Source organism: Mytilus californianus, unplaced genomic scaffold, assembly GCF_021869535.1.
Source record: "Mytilus californianus isolate M0D057914Y unplaced genomic scaffold, xbMytCali1.0.p SCAF_3, whole genome shotgun sequence".
Classification (NCBI taxonomy): Eukaryota; Metazoa; Mollusca; class Bivalvia; order Mytilida; family Mytilidae; genus Mytilus; species Mytilus californianus.
The window spans coordinates 76393967-76416816 of record NW_026262679.1 but is presented as its reverse complement, the minus strand read 5'-3'; the positions used below and the strand labels follow the sequence as shown (position 1 = coordinate 76416816).

General features: G+C 31.8%; 1 protein-coding gene across 6 annotated transcripts in view; it reads left to right on the top strand.

The window, feature by feature from the left end:
• LOC127733254 (uncharacterized) overlaps positions 1-22850 on the top strand; it is a 31142-nt gene extending 8292 nt beyond the window's left edge. For 2 of the 6 annotated variants that reach the window (XM_052242588.1, XM_052242590.1), the window contains 14 exons: positions 87-408; positions 2939-3019; positions 3485-3547; positions 8127-8287; positions 10130-10232; positions 10774-10908; positions 11760-11875; positions 13299-13442; positions 14408-14464; positions 16298-16343; positions 17817-17863; positions 18879-18989; positions 19622-19801; positions 20764-22850. In XM_052242588.1, coding sequence (XP_052098548.1) covers positions 8210-8287; positions 10130-10232; positions 10774-10908; positions 11760-11875; positions 13299-13442; positions 14408-14464; positions 16298-16343; positions 17817-17863; positions 18879-18989; positions 19622-19801; positions 20764-20829 — 1083 coding nt within the window. In that variant the 5' untranslated portion in view covers positions 87-408; positions 2939-3019; positions 3485-3547; positions 8127-8209 and the 3' untranslated portion in view covers positions 20830-22850. The remainder of the gene's footprint in view (positions 1-86; positions 409-2938; positions 3020-3484; positions 3548-8126; positions 8288-10129; positions 10233-10773; positions 10909-11759; positions 11876-13298; positions 13443-14407; positions 14465-16297; positions 16344-17816; positions 17864-18878; positions 18990-19621; positions 19802-20763) is intronic. The other 4 variants (XM_052242591.1, XM_052242592.1, XM_052242594.1 and 1 more) reach the window with 4 other exon arrangements.

Genomic DNA, 22850 nt, shown 5'->3' with positions numbered 1-22850 from the left:
ATCTTACAAATGTTCTCCTAGGGAATACTCATAAAACAAACTTTGCATGAAAGCGTCTTTCATTTTTTTCTTACTTAATTTTATAGGATATACAAGTGCATTTACAAGTTCAAATTTTGGACAGGCATGACATAGCAGTTAAGAGGGTTTTCCCTACTTCAGAAGATATTTTATCAGGCAAGATATCTATTACAGTGCCGATCAAGTCAACTGGTGTCTACTGGATAAACAAAGTTCAGGAATACTTTCATGGAAATTATAATTTACAGCTTATGAGAGTTTGTTCTTTTGGTTATAGTGTGGTTGAAAACCCAGAAGATTACAATATTGCTAATTTGAAGTGTGAGATGAAAAAGTTTAAGAAGAAGGCCAGTGATTTGCAAGCATATGTTAAATTTGTAGACAAAGGTAAATGATGTTGTAATTCTGCTCGATTTTTTGAAAACTAAAAAGAAAGAATTTAAATGAATAACCCATCAAATATTAGCAATGTCAAAATATTTGCACGACCCCCTTTGGTAGTTATTGCCCTCACTTGGGATTAAAAACCAGAAATTGTCAGCTGGATAACATTACAAAATTTTAATTAACTGTACTGTTAAATACGGATATGTCTTGTTATTGTCAATAATGATTAATTTTATCAATTTGTTTCAATTTTTGTACACCTGTCTTAAATGAAATGATTAAAATTTTTATATACCTGTGTGTCAAAGTGTTGCTTACAAGGATTTGAAAACTTTGCATAATGATATCTGTTCAAAAGACTTTCATGGATCCTCATGTTTTTGTTACATTGATCATGTTGATACACACCTTCAAATTTTGAAGGCTTAAGTTTCTTTTGCAAATGTAATAATAACTGGATCATAAAGTAGAATGGAGTGTAGTCAGATCCTTGTAAGCAAAGCGTAGACACAGGATTTGAATTTAACTCACATTGTGTCCTTCATTAATAAAATTTGATGAACCAATTCAAAGGAACATGTAATTCTTTAAATTTATAATATATAATTGACCTCAGAAAGGTCCCTTTGTTTGATAACTTCAAATTTTGACATTCTCGAGGTTCAGTTCACTATTAGTTGAGAATTATCATAAATGTGTGTACCATAACCATCATCAATCAATTTGAATTGATCTTTTATGAAATTGTAACACACATGTCAGATTGATTAAAGAAAGCTTCCTTTTCATTTTGATGATTTTATGTCAATTGCCATGCTTAAATCATTAAAATTTCATCATTTTGTTAAATGTAGAACCATAGTTTTAATTTGTTTTTATTAATTTTATTGAAATTTAGTTGCAACACTCAGATTAATAGCAAAAAGCTACATTTCAATTCAGATGAATTTCAATAGTGTCATTTACTAATTGATGTCGAGTTGTGGGACTTTATTTAAGCAAAATATAATTTGCTATTTGCACAGCTCTGTATTGCTTTGTGTCATTATCTTGGATACTACGACAGATGGAGAGAGATTGCTACATTCTATAATTTTTAGCATGGTTATTTATACATTTAAATTCAAAAGTCAAAAATTAACGTTTAGTCATATGAACATGTTGAAGCGTTATGTACTAATGAAGTCTTTGTGTTTTTCACCCTTTTCATGGTTGGCAAAACAATTATAAAAGATACAATATAACAAGTAACTGAGTGTTCACTGTCACTTGTGTAAGAATATGAGCAATTCCAGATTTGATTAAAAAAATTAAAAAGTTTATGACCATGATGACCTGTTGCAGGAATCAGAAGTTCAGTCCATATATGGAACATAAAATTTATATTTTAGATACCTTTAATTCAACTTTTTGTATTATTTTGCTTTTTTTTAAATCAGTTGTTGTAACTTGAAGTTATTACTTGAAGCATATTACTTTACATCACTTTATATGTTCTTGTGATTAGTGGGATTTTAGAATTCATTTGATTTTATTTTTCTCTCCCAGAACGCTCACAACTTAAGAAGTTAGTTACATGTAATCAGTCACAGGCAGGACAGGTGCTTTTCTCTTACTAAGAATAAATTTGTTTTGTTTTTGTTTTTGTTTTGTTTTGTTTCTTTTAATTAAAGGATATTCAGATATTCCAGTTATCAATTTTAATGGTTAATAATATATTTAATTATAGCCTTTATGTGCCAAAATAATTTACATCTGTTCTTTTTTTTACTATTCACTGGAATTTCCTTAACTTCCTTCAAAAAAATATTTTCTTCTGTTTGGTAAATGCATTTGTTTGTTAACTTAACATTTTCAGGGCAAAGAGACAAATTAGAATTGACTGTTTGTTTTACCAAATTATAACATAAAACCTCTCTTAACAAATCATAGAAGATATTATACTTAAATACACTTCATTTGGTTTTCTTAAATTCCATATGTAATATTATATTTATTAACAACGTTTCCTTTAATGGTCATTACCATTTTTCAGTGAGTTTAAAAAAGATATGATAGGTAATTTGTGAAAATGATAGGGATAGAACAATCAACATTGTGTACTATTTTTATATATAATTTATATTAAACTAGACTTTTACCTACTTGATAAAGAAATGTAAAAATAAAAAGGCTAACAATGTATATGTGTAAGAATTCACTAAGCGAGGATTTTATCATTTTTTTGTGTCAACAGTCTGCTTGTAGCTTTAAAATCATTGTTCTTCTGTTGAAATTTATCGAATCAATTTTATTTTGTAAAAGTAAACATTAAAAACTGTCTTCAATTATGTTTCAAATGTTCATACCAGCTGATTTTTTGGAACAAAAAGCATAACCTTGCATACACCTGCTTACTTTGCCTGTTGTGTTCTTGGTTATCTATATAACCAAGTCAATTTTTTCTGTGTCAAAATGTTGATTAAATTTTGTGTTTTTTTTATCATCAGATTCACATGACTGTAACTTAATTCACTTATCATAATTTTAGGAAAGATCATGTGTCAAAAAAGATAAAGATCATGTTACCAGGGTAACAGAATCAAGGACAACTTCAACTACTGCTGTCCAGGTACTACATGTATATGGTGGTATTTTTTTCTTAGTTTTCCAATCAAAGGTCGTGGTTTTCTACAGGCACTCAAGCTCGTGTATATTAACCAGAGGATGTCTCATAATATATGTACAACTTCCTCAAAGTCAAAAACTTTCACAGCGTAGCCCACAGAGATTGTTCCCATCTAAATGATATCTAGTTCTGTTTGCTTTGAATGTAATTGTGAAGAAATTCTCAACATTTGAAATATACTGTTGGATATGCCCTGAAGCACAAATCATATCAAAAGTTTGGTTTATAGACAGATTATATAGTTATTGAAATACTGATTAATTGTATGATTAAAATATAGAGAAATATTTGATGCTCAGTAGGTAGACTTCTTGATTTATTGGCAAACAGCATTTAAAGTTATTTCTGTGTAATTTCTAACAAACCCTATGATTGATGAGCATGATGAGTTCACTGTTATTATTGTAGGATAAATCTATTGAGATGAAAATAAGAAAAGAAGACAGAGCCATCAAAACAGTTGCATTTCAGGTAAATAAGTGTCTCTTTGGAGATTCTACCTATATTTTCCCATTATACCATATGGATTATTTTACTTTCTTATTTCACACAAGAACTTTTTAAATAATTTTTACATGTAGTAATTGCTGTGTTTTTCTCAATTAAACATTGGCTTTACTTTTATTTATTTTTTCACACTTTCAAACTGTTACCATTTTTTGGGGATTTCCCCCTTGAAAGCTCAAAATTAAATTTTAGAAAGAGCAATTTTGTCCAACATTAAAAACAAAACATTCAGTTAACAACAGCTATATAGGTTTGAAAAAGTGTAAAAAGCCAACTTACAACATTAGAATGAATTGTTGCCCCCTTTATGGTTTTGTGGAGCACGCAACTTTTGTCGCAGAAAGCTTGACATATGGATAGTGATCCTGCGTCAGCATTAGCTAACTTCTTAAGGTGTAAATGCCCAACTGACAAGTTTCACCTGACCTTGACCTCATTTTCATTGTTCAATGGTTTTTATACTACTGCAAAAAAATTTTGCGGTCGTATATTGGTATGACGTTGGTGTCGTCGTTGTTGTTGTTGTCGTCCGAAGACACATCGGTTTTTCGCACAATAACTTTAGTTTAAGTGAATGGATCTCTATGAAATTTTACCATAAGGTTCAATACCACAAAAGGAAGGTTTGAATTGATTTTGGGGGTTATGGTACCAACAGTTAAGGAATTAGGGGTCAAAAATAAGTATTTTTGTAACTTCCAGACAATAACTTGTGTTTAAGTGTAGTAATCTCTCTGAAATTGTACCACAAGTTTCCATACCACAAAGGGATGGTTAGGATTGGCTTTTGGGGGTTATGGTTCAAACTGTTTAGGAATTAGGGGCCAAAAAAGGGGGAAAACAAGGGTTTTCCTGGTTAATGGACAATTTAAAGCAGTGTAAGGGAGGTAATCCAAAAACAAAATTGTACAATGTTGTACAATGTTGGATTACCTCCCTTACACTGCTTTTAAATTATCTATTTAAGACTTTTATGATGTATTTAAATGGGTAATTATGGTTGCAAACTCCATTGGTAATTTGAATTGAGATTATGACCATATCTTGAGGGAAAGAATTTTTTTTTTTAAAAGGGGGGGGGGGGGTTAAAAAAGAAATTGTGGGTGGCAATTTTTTCTCATTTCAGATTTCAGAAATTAAACAAAATTTCTTCTTTTATTTACTTTCACATATAAAAAAGGAGGGATTTTTTTGGAGTGGGGGAAGGGGGGTCAATACACAACAGCATAGTGTATTGCACAAAAGCAAAAAAAAAAATGGGTTAATTTTTATTAACTTTTTTTTGGGGGGGGGGGGGGGGGGGGGGGAGGGGGTCAATTCACACTTAGAATTGGTTATATGATTTGAATTTATATGCAATTTTTTGCTTTTGTGCCTTCAGTGTATTGCACAAAAGCAAAAAATTGAATATAAATTCAAATCATATAACCAATTCTAAGTTCTTTGACTACAGTTATTCTGTGTTAGAAACCTATTATGTGTCAAATATTTAATTACAATCCAAATTAAGACCTGTATCAAGCCTGAATATTGTGTCCATTTTTGACCCAACTGTTCAGGGTTGGACCTCTGCAGCTGTATCCAGCTGCACTGGCGAAGCAATTTATTAGTTAAGTTGTTCGTGTTTTTGTTTATTTTTCAAATACTGTTTGCAATAGGTCTACTATATTTGGTGTATGAAAATATTTTATGATGTACATGTCAGTCAGGCATATTTTATTTGACCTTGACCTGATTTTTACAGTTCATTCATTGCTCGGTGTTAAGTTTTTTTTTTTATGCCCCACCTACAATAGTAGAGGGGCATTATGTTTTCTGGTCTGCGCGTCCATTCGTCCGTCTGTCCCGCTTCAGGTTAAAGTTTTTGGTCAAGGCAGTTTTTGATGAAGTTGAAGTCCAATCAACTTAAAACTTAGTACAAATGTTCACTATGATATGATCTTTCTAATTTTAATGCCAAATAATAGTTTTTTCCCCATTTCCACAGTCCACTGAACATTGAAAATGATAATGCAAGTGGGGCATCCGTGTACTATGGACACATTTTTGTTTCATATACTTTTAGCAATAGGTCAACTATATTTGGAATGGTTGTAAGGTATACATGTCTGTCTGGCAGGATTCATCTGACCTTGACCTCATTTTCATGGTTCATTGATTAATGTTAAGTTTTCATTGTTAAGTTTAATCTTAGATATGCAAAAGGACAACTATATGTAATTTAAAGAATATTTGGTGTAAGGAATGATTGTAAGGTGTACATGTTTTCCAGTTTTATCTGACCTTTGACCTCATTTTATTTGATTATGTTAAGTTTATGTGATAGTTGTAGTACAGTTTATTTAGAACTATTAACATAATATCAATGGTTAGTTGAGAAAGCAGGACATTTCAGCGTGTGCACTCTTATTGTAGGATTATAAGAGACATGCATATTGCTCATATAACCACTACTGTAAATTCAGAAATTATTGCGTGCATTTATTATTGCGATTTTTGTAGAATGGACAAAAATGCGAGATTAATTATTGCGAGTTGTACAAAAACTGCACACATTTATATCTGTCAGATATCAGAATGCGAGTTCTTATTTTCTTAGCATTTTCGGGAGGAAACAATTAAATATTTGGTCTTGATTTAGCAAAGGTTGAAATAAAAGTACTTGTATTTTTTATACGACCGCAAACAAATTTTTGTGGTCGAATATTGGTATTACGTTGGCGTTGTCGTCGTCGTCGTCGTCCGAAGACACATTAGTTTTCGCACTCTAACTTTAGTTTAAGTGAATAGATCTCAATGAAATTTTACCATAAGGTTCAATACCACAAAAGAAGGTGGGGATTGATTTTGGGGGTTATGGTACCAACAGTTAAGGAATTAGGGGCCAAAAAGGGGTAAAAAAATAAGCATTTTTGTAACTTCCAGACAATAACTTGTGTGTAAGTGTATGGATCCCTCTGACATTGTACCACAAGGTTCTATATCACAAAGGGAATGCTGGGATTGATTTTGGGGGTAATTGCCTCAAAATTTTAGGAATAAGGGGCCAAAAAGGGGCAAAAAACAAGCATTTTTCTAGTTTCATGACAATAACTTGTGTGTAAGTGTATGAATCTCTCTAACATTGTATCACAAGGTTCCATATCACAAAGGGAATGCTGGGATTGATTTTGGGGGTAATTGCCTCAAAATTTTAGGAATTAGGGGCCAAAAAGGGGCAAAAAACAATCATTTTTCTAGTTTCATGACAATAACTTGTGTGAAGTGTATGGATCTTTATGAAATTGTACTACAAGGTTCCATATCACAAAGGGAAAGCTGGAATTGAGTTTGGGGGTATTTGCCCTAAACGTTTAGGAATTTGGGGCCAAAAAGGGGCCAAAAATAAGCATTTTTCTAGTTTCCAGACAATAACTTGTGTTCAAGTGTATGGATCTCTCTGAAATTGTACTGCAAGGTACCATACCACAAAGGAAAGGCTGGGATTGATTTTGGGGGTAATTCCTTCAAAATTTTAGTAATTAGGGTCCATAAAAGGGCAAAAAAAACAAGCATTTTTTCTAGTTTCAGGACAATAACTTGTGTGTAAGTGTATGGATCTATATGAAATTGTACTGTAAGGTTCCATATCACAAAGGGAAAGCTGGGTTTAAGTTTGGGGGTAATTGCCCTAAACGCTTAGGAATTTGGGGCTAGAAAGGGGCCAAAAAACAAGCATTTTTCTAGTTTCCAGACAATAACTTGTGTTCAAGTGAATGGATCTCTCTGAAATTGTACTGCAAGGTACCATACCACTAAGGGAAAGCTGGGATTGAGTTTGGGGGTGACGAATCATAAGAGGGTTCAAAAAATTGGGGGGGGTGATTTTTTTTTCATTTTTTTTCTTTAAAATTTTCCATTTTAAATTGGTTATTTCTGATTTATATATAAAAGCAAATAATAATGATATGGTTTGAATAGGTAAATTAAAAAAATTTAAGTTCTTAGACCACTTTCATTCTGTGTCAGAAACCTATGCTGTGTCAAATATTTAATTACAATCCAAATTCAGTGCTGTATCAAGCTTGAATGTTGTGTCCATACTTGCCCCAACTGTTTAGGGTTTCGACCTCTGCGGTCGTATCAAGCTGCGCCCCAGCGGAGCATTTTATTAAATTTAAACTTCTTGTTTTCTGATAGGTTGACTAAAATTTTACACCAGAATATTACTCAATCTTTGAAAGGGAACAAAATACATAATGCCCCTAGGTGAGTCCAGGGACTATACTACTAGGGGCATTACTTTTTTGGTCTGTGGGTCTATCCATTCATCTGTATGTCCTGCTTCAGGTTAAAGTTTTTGGTCAAGGTAGTTTTTGATGAAGTTTAAGTCCAATCATCTTGAAACTTTGCACACATTTTAATGCAAAATTAGAGTTTTGAACCAATTTTCACGGTCGACTGAACATAGAAAATGATGATGCAAGAGGGGCATCGTACTATGGACCCATTCTTGTTATATCTCTTATAATTTACCCGGCTGAATATGAAGGTTTATCGTCAGATGAAGATACTACACTCCAACTCACTAGTCAGGCAGGTGGAGGCAAAGAAGATAAAGTTTTAATTTTGGTTGAAAGATTGTCAATGTATGAGGCAGGAGTTCAGAGTGCTAAGTCAGCAGGTGATACCTCTAAACAGAAAAGATATGGTAGAGCCCTTAAGGTACATTATGTATTTTTAGATGAAATGACTGACAAGACCTTCTTCTTATCTTCATGAATTGTCTTATGAAATATATTGACATTTACTGAACTGGTATTGCTTCTTATTTTGGGTTATTTTTGTAGAAAAAACTAAATATAAAGAAAAAACCATTACACAGGTATTGAAATACTGTTATACCCCTATCTATCTGTCTGCTGCATTTTTGTTCATCAGTCATATTAAATGTCATCGCATTGTTCATCAGTCATATTAAATGTCATCACATTTTTCGCAGGAACTAACTATCAAGGCTTTCTCCAATCTGGGAATCAAGGTTCATATGAGCGAGTTAATCTGTGTGCTACAGGTTCAAATTCATCACTTAACAACTTCTGGTTTAAAGTCATATGAAACGAGTGACCGGTAAAAAAAATCCAATTCTTGAACCAATGCATACATATATCATAAACTTGTCTTCTGTGCATGATTTTATCATTTTTTTCGCATACATTTCGTAAAATCGTCAAAAATATTTCAATGTATAAGTGTTGTTGTAAAAATATGTCAGCTAATTAATGGTCGTGTTTTGAAGCCGAAGTTTAACGATTGACACCTATTTGTAAACAATCAACAAAGAAGCACGGATATTCAGGTAAGCACGTGTATAACAGGTACAATAAGATATGGTTTATCTTGATGACGGAGCGATGTTTACGTTTCATTTTCCATTCACACTTGTGTATTGCGATCACAGGATTTTTTACATAAAGTCCTGCTGAGGTAACTACATACGGAAAACATGTCTTAGAATAGTTTGCTGGAAGCAAGCAATTAAACAAAGTAAACCTTCTAAATTTTGACAAATTAGAGAATTTTCTTGAGAAAAAGGTATATGTACATAAGTTTTATAATAATTGCTAGCCATTTAGTAATAAAAAACACTAGAACACACCCGCAAAATCGCGGGCATTTATATTTTAGAGCATATGTAAATTTTTGCAGGATAATTTTTTATAAAATAATTTATAACTGGTCAATTTCAGGAAAGGTATCAAAAGTCATAGGTACTTGGGGACAGAACAATTTTTTTTTTGCCCTCCCCCTTTTTTCCAAGGATCGATTTTTTTTTTTTGGTTTTCTGTTTTTTCTGTATACTATGAACATACATATACTATAAATACTATCATGAAACGGTCAGTGATATATTTTATCATATACATATATAATAGCTTATCTATGATTATATAGAGACTCTCTATATAATATATCAGTGACCGCCATAGATAGTAAACTATTGGAATTGATAATATATTAGCAAACGCACTTTATTTGTAGTACATGTATATGTATGATCATAGTATACAGAAAAACGTGAAAAATTATTCATCTGTCCCCAAGTACTTGTAAAAAAATTTATGTAATTTTAAAAAGTCCTAAAAGGAAGTCCTTTTCTCAAACATGTCAAAGGTCAGTCTGATGAAGGAAACAATATCCGGACGCCTTTTTTTTCGTTTTCCTCCCAAAATAACCCAAACTGAATAATCATAAGCAAGGATGATACATGCGACTATGCATTCTACCTAAAGGACACAGAGGCATGATGATTAATTTATTGTGGAAGAAAGAGAAGCGACACACAAAATGAGGTCTTCTCATTTAATAGTATAGATAATGCATATTTCTTTTTAATTTGAAGTTTCATATGATTTGACAAACACTTTTACATTGTACTCATATAGCCAAGTGGCAAATTGATTTTGATATGGTTTTGGCAGTTAACTACATACAGGCAAGTAATATTCCTTTACATTTCATGTTTATTTTGGTTTTTTACAATATGTTTTTCCCTGATATTTACAGACAATACAAGATTTACTACAGCAGACACATCAAGGAAAGCTAGTTGATGAAAGTGATATACCACCTAGAATACCTGTTGATGAGCCAAAGAAACAAAGACCAGGTATAACCACACTAGATCAATGTTACGTTAAATGAAACCGTAATAAGAATTTTGTTACAGTCCTACAATATTTTATAAAGTTTTCTAACAGTCTCACAGGACATGGATTCACAAGTTATCAATGTTGGAATGTCCCCAAACATCATACCAAAAGAAAGAAAGAAGTTCAATCAGATTTTTTATACACACATCACAATTTCATTTCAGCTGAAAATTTTTAATATTGATTATTCTGATGATCTAATTGTTAAAAAGTGTTAGGCCAGTCATTCCAGATGTATTCCCCTTTGTTGATGGTTATCTTTGTTAAAACTTTTACAAATAAAAAAATTTTACATAAAGGGATAAATTCTGGACAGTCTTTCAAACAAAAAAATTATAATTTTTATATGAGAAGCCTGCTTTTCATATGTTTTGTAAATTTTTTTTGTTTAAACCAGATAAAAAGGAAGAGTTCTTGAGATAAATCTTGGAATAAAGATTGCAGTAGGTTTATTTACTAACATTGATGACATGTATATTTCAATTGTTTATTTAACAGAAGGGGCAACAAAGCAAAGTGAAATACAACCAACTGTCAAGCCTACTACAAAATCACACAGTGAACAGCCAAGTACATCACCTTCTTCACAACAAACCCTAGAATTGAACAATGAACCAACATCACCATCACATGGTATTTATTCTAGATCTCGTAAATGGGTCAATGGTTTCAAAACACAGTTGACATACAGTCTCATTATTAGGGCCCTGCCGATTGGCGGCCGCCCTATAGTGATCAGTCTGTCCGTCTGTCTGTCCGTCCATCCATCCGTCTGTAACAATTCGTGTCCGCTCTATATCTAGAGAAGTGTTATGATTTCAAAGTTTATACTTGACATGTATATTAACCAACACCAGAGGGTGTGTCATAATGTATGTTCAACTTCCTAGGTCAAAGGTCAAGGTCAAAAACTTTGGTTTTAGTTGACAACCCCATGTCCTATGGTAAAGATCGTGTCCGCTCTATATCTTGAGAACCGTTATGAGTTCAAAGTTTATACTTGATATGTATATAAACAAACACCAGAGGGTGTGTCATAATTTATGTACAACTTCCTAGGTCAAAGGTCAAGGTCAAAAACTTTGGTTTCATTTGACAACCCCATGTCCAATGATAAAGATACAAATTTTTTACCACACATTATTCACAGCGGGGCCCACAGAGATGGCTCCCATCTCAATGATATCTAGTTTTTTCAGGGTTTGTCTATATTCATCTGAATATTGTTGAAGTCATATTAAAATTTTTTTATAACATTCCTAATTTCGGTGTTTATAAGATTAATAAGATAAAACATACAGTTCAATGCATCAGAAATCACTTTAAATGGTAAAACTTTATTCATATTACGAGTTAATCCTTAGTCAAAATGATTTTGTATAACCTGTTTTTTTCAAAAATTATTCTAAAAAACCTTCAAAATTTAGTGACTGCAATAATTCTTGCAAATTAGGAGACTTACAATTATGGTGTCTGTGTTTTAGAAATAGAGACAGAGCAGATGATAGAAACAAAAAGAGATCAGTACAAAAGAACAACTCTGCAGCCAAAGCAGTCTGGGGATATTAACACAGCTATAAGTAATGTACAGACAGCCAAGGTATAAAATAATTTGATATCAGTATATGACTTTTAGCAAAAGAAAACAAATGTAATTCCTAATTGATAGTATGTTTATGTCTTAAAATGAGCATTTCTTGCTAACAACTTGAATTAATAAACAGTATCTGAGATGTTCTTCCCATGACCCAAAAGTGTGCGTTCCTCATCACTCATTTTCTGTTCAGTTTTACAAAAATCTTCTCATCTGAAAGTATTGAGCTAAAAAATTCAATCCAACTTTGCATTGACCATTCCTTGGGTACATATATGACCACTGTAGCTTAAAAAAGAACATATGGGCATAATGCAGACAGGAGGGCGGACTATAGAGTGGGATAAGCAAGAAAAAGAGGGGGGGGGGGGGGGGGGGGGGGGGGGGGGGGGGTAAAAGGTGGTTTGTTCACTTTCTGCCATGTTTGGTATTGATATTGTAGTGGGCACTATTTTTCTTTTTTCTGAAACTACTGGGCCAAATTTAACCAAACTTGGCCACAATCATCATTGTGAAATTTAGTTCAATAAATGTATCCAATGACCTGGCCAACCAACTAATTATAAGATTGCCACAATGGCTAAAAATAGAAAATAGTGGTAAAATGTAGATTTCGGTTTATATCTCTGAAACCAAGGCGTTATTAAAGGGCAAATCTGACATGGGTTAATATTGTTCAACAGGTCATGATCTATATGCCCTGAAATATTCAGACAAATCAGACAACCCCTTGTTGGGTTGCTGCCCCTGAATTGGTAATTTTAAGTAAATGTTGCAGTTTTTGGTTATTATCTTGAATATTATTATAGATATAGATAAACTATAAACAGCCTGACCATGCCTGCAAACCAACATGGCTAAAATTATAACATATGGGAAAATGCAGTTTTTGACTTTAATCTCTTAAACATCAATTGTAAATAAAATTATCATGTGAGTGACACAGGCTCCTTGGAGCCTCTAGTTTACTTTCAAAGTTGTATTCTAGTGGTATCTATTTAGTATATATTTTCCGTACGCTATTACTGTATTTATTTTTTCATACGTGGTTATTCAAACTTCCAGTTTGCTCATTAACATATACAAGTTTCTAAATTGTCTTTATGTGATTTTAATTTATTTTAACACTAATGAAGTGAAGTGAAGTGTTCTAGAATTATTTCAAGCAGTTTTAACTTCTACATGAAGATAGAAAAACAGGTTTTTCCATGAAAATACCGCAAACAACCACACAGGATTTGAAATTACTGGAGTTTCATCAGACATTTCCTAATAATAATAAAAAGGTTTTTTTTCCTGATATTTCATGATGAGAAAGGATACAATTGAGGACAATGTACCTGTGCGAACTATACAAATTTAATATCAATGTTTATATACAGGTGTGACTAGCAGTAATAGAAATAAAGGATAATTTTAATCTTTACAGATTCCATCACAAATGAGTGGTCATGGTTCTCCTCAGGACAGGAAACCAGTTCCTAAAATAGCTGATCAAGTAGGCTTTGGAGGGGAGAAAATGAGTACTGGTAAAAGGCCTGACAGAAAATTTGAGGATTCTCCATATATTCAGGTATGTTTAGGTGCATGTTGTTAAACATCATGTAAATGGCATGACACAAAAAAAAATATTCTTTTTTTTTCTGCCAGCCTCTTATAAGCTCAGTGTTCTGAATGAAATGTGAGCTTTAGCCATCACTGGGTGTCCGATGTCGTCTTCAATTTGGTGTAAACTATTTCAATCAACTTCTCCTCTGAAACTACAGCTATACCAATTCCAACCAAAGTTCCGCTGAATGATCCTTATGGAATCTAGAATATAGTATGTGTTTTATTTTCTGTTTCGTAAAAAAACATGGCCGACATGGCTAACAATAGAACATCGGGGGTAAAATGCCGTTATTGGCTTATATCTCAAAAACTAAAGCATGAAGAGCAAATCTGAAATCGGGTAAACATGTTCAGGAGGTTAAGTTCTATCAGCCCTGGAATTTTTAGATGAATCTAACAACCCATTGTTGGGTTGCTGCCAGTAAATTGGTAATTTTAAGGAAATTTAAGTTTTGGGTTATTAACTTGAATATTATTACAGATAAGCAAACAACAAAAATTTTCATCAAAGTAAGATTGATTAATAATGTTACGTGGCCAAAATTGTCAATTGACCCCTAAAGGAGTTATTGCCCTTTAAATACAATTTTACACAATTTGTTTATCATGTTTTCTAACTTTTAAAAAATATGGAAGAATTAAAAGTTTCGAACTGTTTGACAAATTCCATTTCCATTTATGTTATCTCTATCCTTTATTTCATAAGGGGTACAGTAATATATATAAAACTATATCTGAAATTTTGAATACCAAAAACAATTTTACATTTTATTATGACAGATTGTTATTCTTGTAATAGATTTTAATGCATTCATTTCATCAATTTTGTCATGTAGTAAATAAATAATAACAAAATATAAAACCTTATCATTTTTAAATTGTCAAGTGCATAGTTTTTTATAGTTCAAGAGGGATTATCTCTTTCAGGAGGATTCCTTGAGAATAGATATAAGTGACAGCAAAGGGGACACTAGTGAAGCTTCGGTAAGATATCAGTAATATAAGTAATATGCATGCTATTTTATAGATTCATCACAAGCCTATAATATGTAGAACAATTAAAAAGCCTCTGATTTGCTTTTTTATTGACATTTTAAATCAGTGGATTTTCTTTAGTGTACTAAAATCATAAATCTTTTACCTATGCATGTTTGTATTCATATGTTTAATAAGATATTCATTGTCATTAAATCTGAGATTAATTGTCTGAAATCACTTACGTATAAGTGAATAGATGTATATGAAATTTAACTATAAGGGTTATGGTCCCAACTGTTTTGAATTAACGTTTTTCTTGTTTCCCGCCAGTAACTTGTGTGTAAGTGTATGGATCTCTGTCAAATTGTACCACAAAGTTCCAAACCACAAAGTGAAAATTTGGGGTTATGGCCCTAAAGTTCAGGAATTAGGGGCAAAATGGGGAAAAACAAGTTTTTTTTCTGGTTTCTGGACAATTAAGTATTAGTCAATGGATCTCTCTGAAATTATATCAAAAGGTTCTGTACCACACACAGTAGGTTGGGGTAGATTGTGGGGGTTATGATTTCAACCATTTAGAAACTAAATGCCAAATAGGGGCCAAAAACCCTTCTAATAATGGCTAAGCTGGTTTAACATAGATTATTTCTGATATATAGTGTAACGGTATGTCTCTTCCCTGAAATGGAACTTGTTTCCTCTAAAATTGTGTGTTTAAATTGTCCTGATAATTGACCTTTCTTATTATATATTTCTTGTATAACTATGTTAAATCATTGTTTACTCTAAAACTTTTTATTATTCTGTCCTATGTTTTTACATTTGGAACAATTCTGAAATGTTTATTCCATGACGTACAATGACGTCAGTTCCGGTTTTAGTAACTAATTTTCCTAAATGGTAAATGGTAAACCAAATCCGTAAATTGGATTACCTAAGTATAAATACGGCGGAGAATACAGATAAGTCTTAAGCAACTCTTTACCCTGGTCAAGTAACACTCACTAATACCAAGCGATTTAGATATACGTACAGATACCATGTGGGTTTGTTAGTTCCTTTACAAAAAGCATTTTGGGAATACTTCCTGAGAGAAACTTTATCTTTTGACATTGAATTTGATTTACCATTTGCCACTTACCAAACTACAATAAGTTAACTTTCTTGGTATATTTTTCCTCTATCCATTTTCTTTTATTCATGATAATCTAAGGTTTATAAAGTATTTATTTGTTACACTAGAATACTGTTAAAATATTTAATATTTATATGTATTGTTGATATTTAATGCATCTTAAAGTTAATACAAGATTATTTTTATTTAACGAGTCTGTTATTCTTACAAACATTGAGAATTACCATACAAAAACCTTTACTCCAATCTACCGTTTTATATCCGAGTCATTACCTTACCAGAAGAACCAACCTTAACTGTGTGTATAAAGAATACCAGAGTACCACATAGAAACACATTACCAGAGTACCACTCTACCAAAAAAGGTTGACCAAATATAACTTATATTTTATTGAACAAGAGTGATGTCATACACTACAATCATTCAGATGTCTGCATGGGTTTTTTGTATAATAAAACACTTATTAAATGGCTCTTCAGACAGCAGTAAATTTATTTCCATTAAGTTGGGAAAAAGTTAATGTCTTGGGGAATGATAAACTTGCCATTGCCCTCGAACTCATAGCCAGTCAATAAGTGTATGTTATATAATTCTTCAAATTTCCTTCTTCAAATTTCATCAATGGATACAGTTAATTTTTTTTCATTATTTAATAATTTGATATTAAAACTGTGTGATATTTGCATTTTTATTGTTTTAATAGTTGCCAACAATGAACATTGTGAAAAAGATGAAAAGGGTTGAAACAGGTATAGTAAATATGAGCAGCAAATTAACATTTAAAAGACAATCCGGTATTGATTTTTGGTGGAAAAAAAATGTGACAGCAACACTTTTTGGCTGGGTTGGTTGACAAAGTCAAAAACTGTCTACAATATGTTGATTGGGGGGGGGGGGGGGGGCTGGTTGCACCAACATGAATTCAACTCCTACACAGTTTTCAACCCTGATCTCTAAAACTTTACAGACAAATTTTCCTTATTGTTGAAATTTTGCACTTGCTATTATAGAATTAATATAAAATAAATTAATAAACTGTGTATTTTTATGCATGACTTCTGGGCATTATGTGTATGGTCTGTCCGTTCATTGTCTGTCTGTCCCACTTCAGGATAACGTTCTTGGTCAAGGCAGTTTTTGATGAAGTTGAAGTTCCATCAACTTGAAATTTATGATGCATGTTCCTTTTGATATGATCATTCAAATTGCAATGCCAAATTAGAGTTTTGACACAATTTCATAGTCCACTGAACATAGAAAATGATAGTGTGAGTGGGGCATCTGTGTACTACGGAGACATTATTGTTTTTTTAATGATTTCTTACAATTTTCAATTCAACACATAAACCGCCAAATTTGAACTTCACTGTTTAATTTCATATGTAATATTGTCCTGAAGAAGCCATGCTTTTACCATGTGGTAATTGATGTGTGTTGTTGTCTTTATTATCGTTTCATTTTACTTATCTTGTGAAAGACAACTGTGGATACCTTTTGGTATCCACCCACTTTTACCCAACCACACAATTACCACTTCAGGTGTTGGTTCACCTTGTTGAAGGATGTTTGCTTCTCAGTTTCAAAATATCAAGCTTTTCATAACACTAGTATATATTGATAGGGTATTAATAAAGGAACCAAAAGAGCCAAAAATAAATATAGGTCAATGTGCTTGTTCTGAAATAATAGCCATTGAAAATTTGGCGGGAAAATGTTCTCTCTTGATTTTTCATAGCTTTATCATTGACAAGTTTTAAGTTCTCAAAACCTATTAAAAAATATCAAAAGATTTTATAAGACTTTTATAGATGGCTTATAATTATACATGTAAAAGATTTATTTTAAAAGAAAATGGGGGTCAATGCTCAAAATTTTTTAAGGCATTCAAATGGATATAATCAGATGATTCCGAAAATTTGACAAAAATTCCTAAAGATGACAAGCGAACATCCTTAAGTTCAATTTTCAATTAAATACAAAACTTTAATGGTTACCTGCTTGTCTTTCAAAAAAACAGTTTCAAAAATATTAAGTAAAATATCATATTCATACAATAAGTGACACAACAAAATATGTTAACAATTTTTTTAGTGAAAGAAGATGTCATTATTTTATATTTAAATTTATAATTTTGGAAACAAATGGCATAAAAAAAAACACAATAGAAAAATACTTCTTTGAAGTCCGTTTAGTTTGGATAACACAACTATAATCTTTTACAGGTTGTAACCTGCTGACCTTGGAAGAGAAGAAGAAATTGAGACATGATGCAAGTATACTTAAATTTACATTTAGCTTATATTCTTTAATTACTGTCATAAGTTCATGACTGAATAAATACATTAGATTATGTTTCACAAAAATCCAGTAGTTTGATTGGTTAACAGCAATTGTATGTCATTCTTAAATTAACCTTCTTTTCAAAATGAAATGTAACATTTATGATGACATGTGCTTCCTCAAAAAGTGCCCACCCACACTTTAAAAAAGTGGGAGTATACTGCTTTACCTCTGTCAGTCCATCTATCCACCCATGAATAATTTTTGTCAAAGTGGGGTTATACTTCATTACTTCTCTCTGTCTCACTGTCAGTCCATCCATCTGTCCATCCGTCTGTACGTACCATGAATATTTTTTGTCGCATCTTTCTCAGGAACTATATTACAAGGATTTCTGAAATTTGGTTTCAGAGTTGATATGTTTCTGCCATGATGTGTGATGCATTTTCAGATCCTATATATAAGTCAGTTATGCCATGTGATGCTTTCCAGATTCATCACTAAACCATTTCCTGTTTACTGAACACTTACATAACTTTACACATTTGTAGCCCAAGTTGAAAAATTTCTTGATATTTTTCACAAGTACTACATCACAAGGATTTCTGGAATTTGGTTTCAAGTTTTATGTATAAAGTCAGTTGTACCATGTGATGCATTTACACATCCATCACTCAACAACTTCCTGTTTAGCGAAGTGGGTGAGGGTATTATCAGTGAGCAGTTCCCTCTAAGTTTGACTTCTGTCCATATGTATATTCCAAAAATTGGTTTTCTTTGTCTAACTCTACTTTGCCTAAACTATGTGTATAATTTTCATCTTAGTTGTAGATCCATTTGTGGACTTGGATTGTTGTCCACAACTTGTTGGGGTTGCTCTCTCTATGACACATGTTTGGGGGGTTCCTTCTTCTTTAATATTACAAACAAAAAATGTGGTTTCATTCTATACCCAGCATTATTTTATTTATGCTTAAAGCCTTTTAATTAATTTTTATTTCCAGATGGCAAAGGATTTTGTCCCAGGGAAACCTGGATTGATTTCAAAAGAATTTATGGTCTTGAATAAGGATTCAATTTATTCAAGATATTTTGACATTTCCACCACAATTAAGGCAAGTATTTTAGGTTAATCAGAATAAACTGACTTTCCAATAGAATAACTTTCATAAATTTGAATTATAAAATAACTTCATTTTCTGTCTAACATGTGTATGGTTAATAAGTTAAGTTTACAGTAGTTAAGCTCAAAGTTATGCAGTGTATATTGTTTTCCAATGTACTCCAAACTGTGACAGAGAGAATGATAATGCCTTTAGACACCTAGTATTACTTAATAGTACTGTCATGATACATTGATATCTAATGATACCTGCCTAATAAATTGCGAAGAGAAAGATTTTTATACTTGGTCACTACCTTGACAATGATGAGTTGTGATGTGTATACACTATTCAAATTTGTTGAGCACCAACAACCTTTTTGTGTATACTTTGAAGTATGGGTGTTAAGTTTGCTGATTTGCACTCATACCACTTCTCTTTTATATTGAATTAGTATTTCTTACTGTTCATTATATAAAATTAGTATTTCTTACTGTTCATTATATTAAATTAGTATTTCTTACTGTTCATTATATTAAATTAGTATTTCTTACTGTTCATTATATTAAATTAGTATTTCTTACTGTTCATTCTTGTTATGTTTTAACAAATGATAATGTTGATTATATATTTATATATTACAGGGTCTTTACAATTGGATAGTAGCAACAATTCCTTATGAAATGTTGCCAGCTAAGTTCATCCTAAAATGTTTACAATCATGCAAGGAGGTGGACTGTTGCCACGCTTTTCCAATATCAACAGTGATGGACAGAGATGTACTTTTACGCTCTGTCCCAACAAAGTTAATGATCTCTCCAATTGTAAGTTTACGATAAGCAAACATGAAAACTTGATACATTATTTTCTGTACAACCAAAACAGACAGAATATGTTCCATTACTGTCGCATTTATTCAATTTCTAGCACATACAAATAGGAATAAAAAGTTTCCTTTGTCAAAACTTTGCCGGTTGGAAGCTAACTGCCATAATAAATAAAAAAATGCAAATGGGAAAATCAGCATTGTGATAGAGGTACAAAAATAATACAAAATTGATTTTTATTGACAATCACAGTCACTGATTTATAAATTCTGACTCAAGGCAACATCAACTGAAACTGAAAAAGATTTTATTTTTTTCTTTCTAAAATCTATCTTATCTTATTTTATCTTATAGACATCTACATATCAGGTTAAAAATTATAGCCAATTTCACTGAGTGTAGCTAAAGGTAATATCTTCGGTTAGCTTGCTTGCTAGCTGAACTGTGAAGTCATTATAAGGTAAGGTATACTACCCTCCTTTCTGAGTAGCTTTTTCCTACAGACAGATAGATTGGTTATCTGTTGGACTAGTCTATTCTTAAAGGAGGGTAGTTTACCTTACCTAATAATGACTTCATGGTTCAGCTAGCTTGTGGTGGAAATGTGATTGTCTGACCATAACCAAAGATATTACCTTTAGCTACACACTCAGTGAAATTGGCTGTAATTTTTAACCTGATATGTAGATGTCTATAAGATAAAATAAGATAAGATAGATTTTATTTCCAAAAGTGGACCCATTATAGGCATAGTCAGTACATTGATTTTTTTTATATCACACAATTGCAATAGACAATACAATGTCTATATTAAATATGTAGTCACTAATTGCATCCAGTATAAAAGAAAATGTACACTTCATTTGTGTAAAAGGCAAACTTCAATGACAGATAAGCATCTTGAAATAATATTTTATGATTTCATTTTTGGCTTTTAGTTCATGTATTTACTTTTGCAGTGGGACAATCCTGAAACTACCTTTACCTGTTATGATGAGGTGTATTTCAGCTATGGAGACCTTTAAGGAACAGGACCAGTAAATGAAAGCAGACTAATGTGTATTTAAATTAAAGAAAACATTGTAAAATATTGCAAGAATAATTTTTTTATTGATTTATACATGTACTTGGAAGTGTAAAAATTTTGATATAATAATGTTCATAATTGTCAGATCTTTATTGAAAAAAAACATCTATAATGGTTTCATTCCATATAAAAACTGACATGGTTGTCAATAAGTAAGGTTGTTTCTATTACAAAAAAACCCTGATAGTTACAAATTGTTGAACACTTTTTTGCATATCTAATTTTCATTGATATTTTGGTTTTATCAAACTGATGGTTTTGGTTTTATCAAACTGATGGTTTTGGTATTTTAACGCTATAAAATGAGGTCACAATTACCTAAAAGCTTTTGCGATTACTTTGCTTCCATCTTCCTCAACCAACAAGAACCAAACTTAAGTTAAATGATCCTTGAGTATCTAGAATATAGTTTGTGTTTTATTTTCTGTTTCATCAAAAAACATGGAAGCCATGGCTAAAAATAGATCACTGGGTAAAATGCTGTTCAAAATTTATCTGTTCATGAAATTTAAAGACCAATTTGACAACCCGTTGTTGGGTTTATATAATAAATTTCTTAGTTTTCAATTGTCTGAGTATTTTTTTAGATTAAGAGAAACTGTAAACAGTGAAAATTCATAAGGGTTCAGCGGAACCAAGTGTCTCACCTACTTTTGCTGTTTGTGGCAGGCTCAAAAAATTTGGAAAAATGTAGGATCACTAGGTCTCGCTGCAGGCTTGATAAAGATGTAATCCTCAAATAAGTGAATGACAAAAATTTATCTTTTATAAGAGTTAGGCCAAATACAAATATATGTGTAGTTACAGTTACCCTACCTTCCGTACTTTTTAGTCTGAACAATAAAGCCTACCCATAAGAAATTTTTTTGTCATTAGTTCAGCACAGATATAGTCAGAATGTTGCTCCTATACACATAATGTAAAAAAAAACAACTTAAAATTGAAATAAAATCACTAACTACCTACCCTTAATTTTTTTTTACTGAAACCACACATACTATTCTATTGCTTTTTATATATGATTTGTACATTTTTAGCTCACCTGGCCCAATGGGCCAAGTGAGCTTTTCTCATCACTTGGCGTCTGTCGTTGTCCGGCGTCCATCATCCGTTAACCTTTACAAAAATCTTTTCCTCTAAAATTATTGTGCCAAGTTTAACCAAATTTGGCCACAATCATCATTGGGGTATTTAGTTTAAAAAACGTGTCCGATGACCCGGCCAACCAACCAAGTTGGCAGCCATGACTAAAAATAAAACATAGGGGTAAAATGTAGATTTTGGCTTATATCTCTGAAACCAAAGCTAATATGACCAAAACAAAAAGCAAAGATAATCATTGATGACTAGGTGTGCAATTCAGGCTCTTTGAACAAAGAGTTATCAATAGATTTATGGCCAAGTTTATGTGATGATCAGCCAAAAAATAACATTATTTTTGTCTTATACACAAATCTTATCCATAATAAATCTCTTGTGTTCTTATGTTTTTTTTTTAATACTGTATTATGTTGTCATGGAAATAGACAGAAATATGTGAAACAAAAGACTGTGTGCTTGTATAAGCAGCTCATTAAACGCTGATAATTTGTACACTTTGTGAAAATGATAATGTTTACAACATTACAAATTGTATACAACAAATATACACAATGATGTACAGTTCTGCTTTTAAATTTTATAAATGGACAAAATAAAACTTCAAATGATTTAACGGTTTTACAATAAATCACACTTTGTATTTGAACAACTTTATATCTGAAAGTAGCTTCACAGGGTTAATTCCCTTTTTTCAATTTAACACTTGTACACTTTATCTTTAAATTACCCAGAAATACCACACTAACAGTTATAAAACATGAATGATTTTCTTGCATTTGTTATATCATATGTATGATGTCTATCTGTACCTTTTGCCATTTAGTTTAAATATGTCGACAATAAAAAGCTTATACTTTG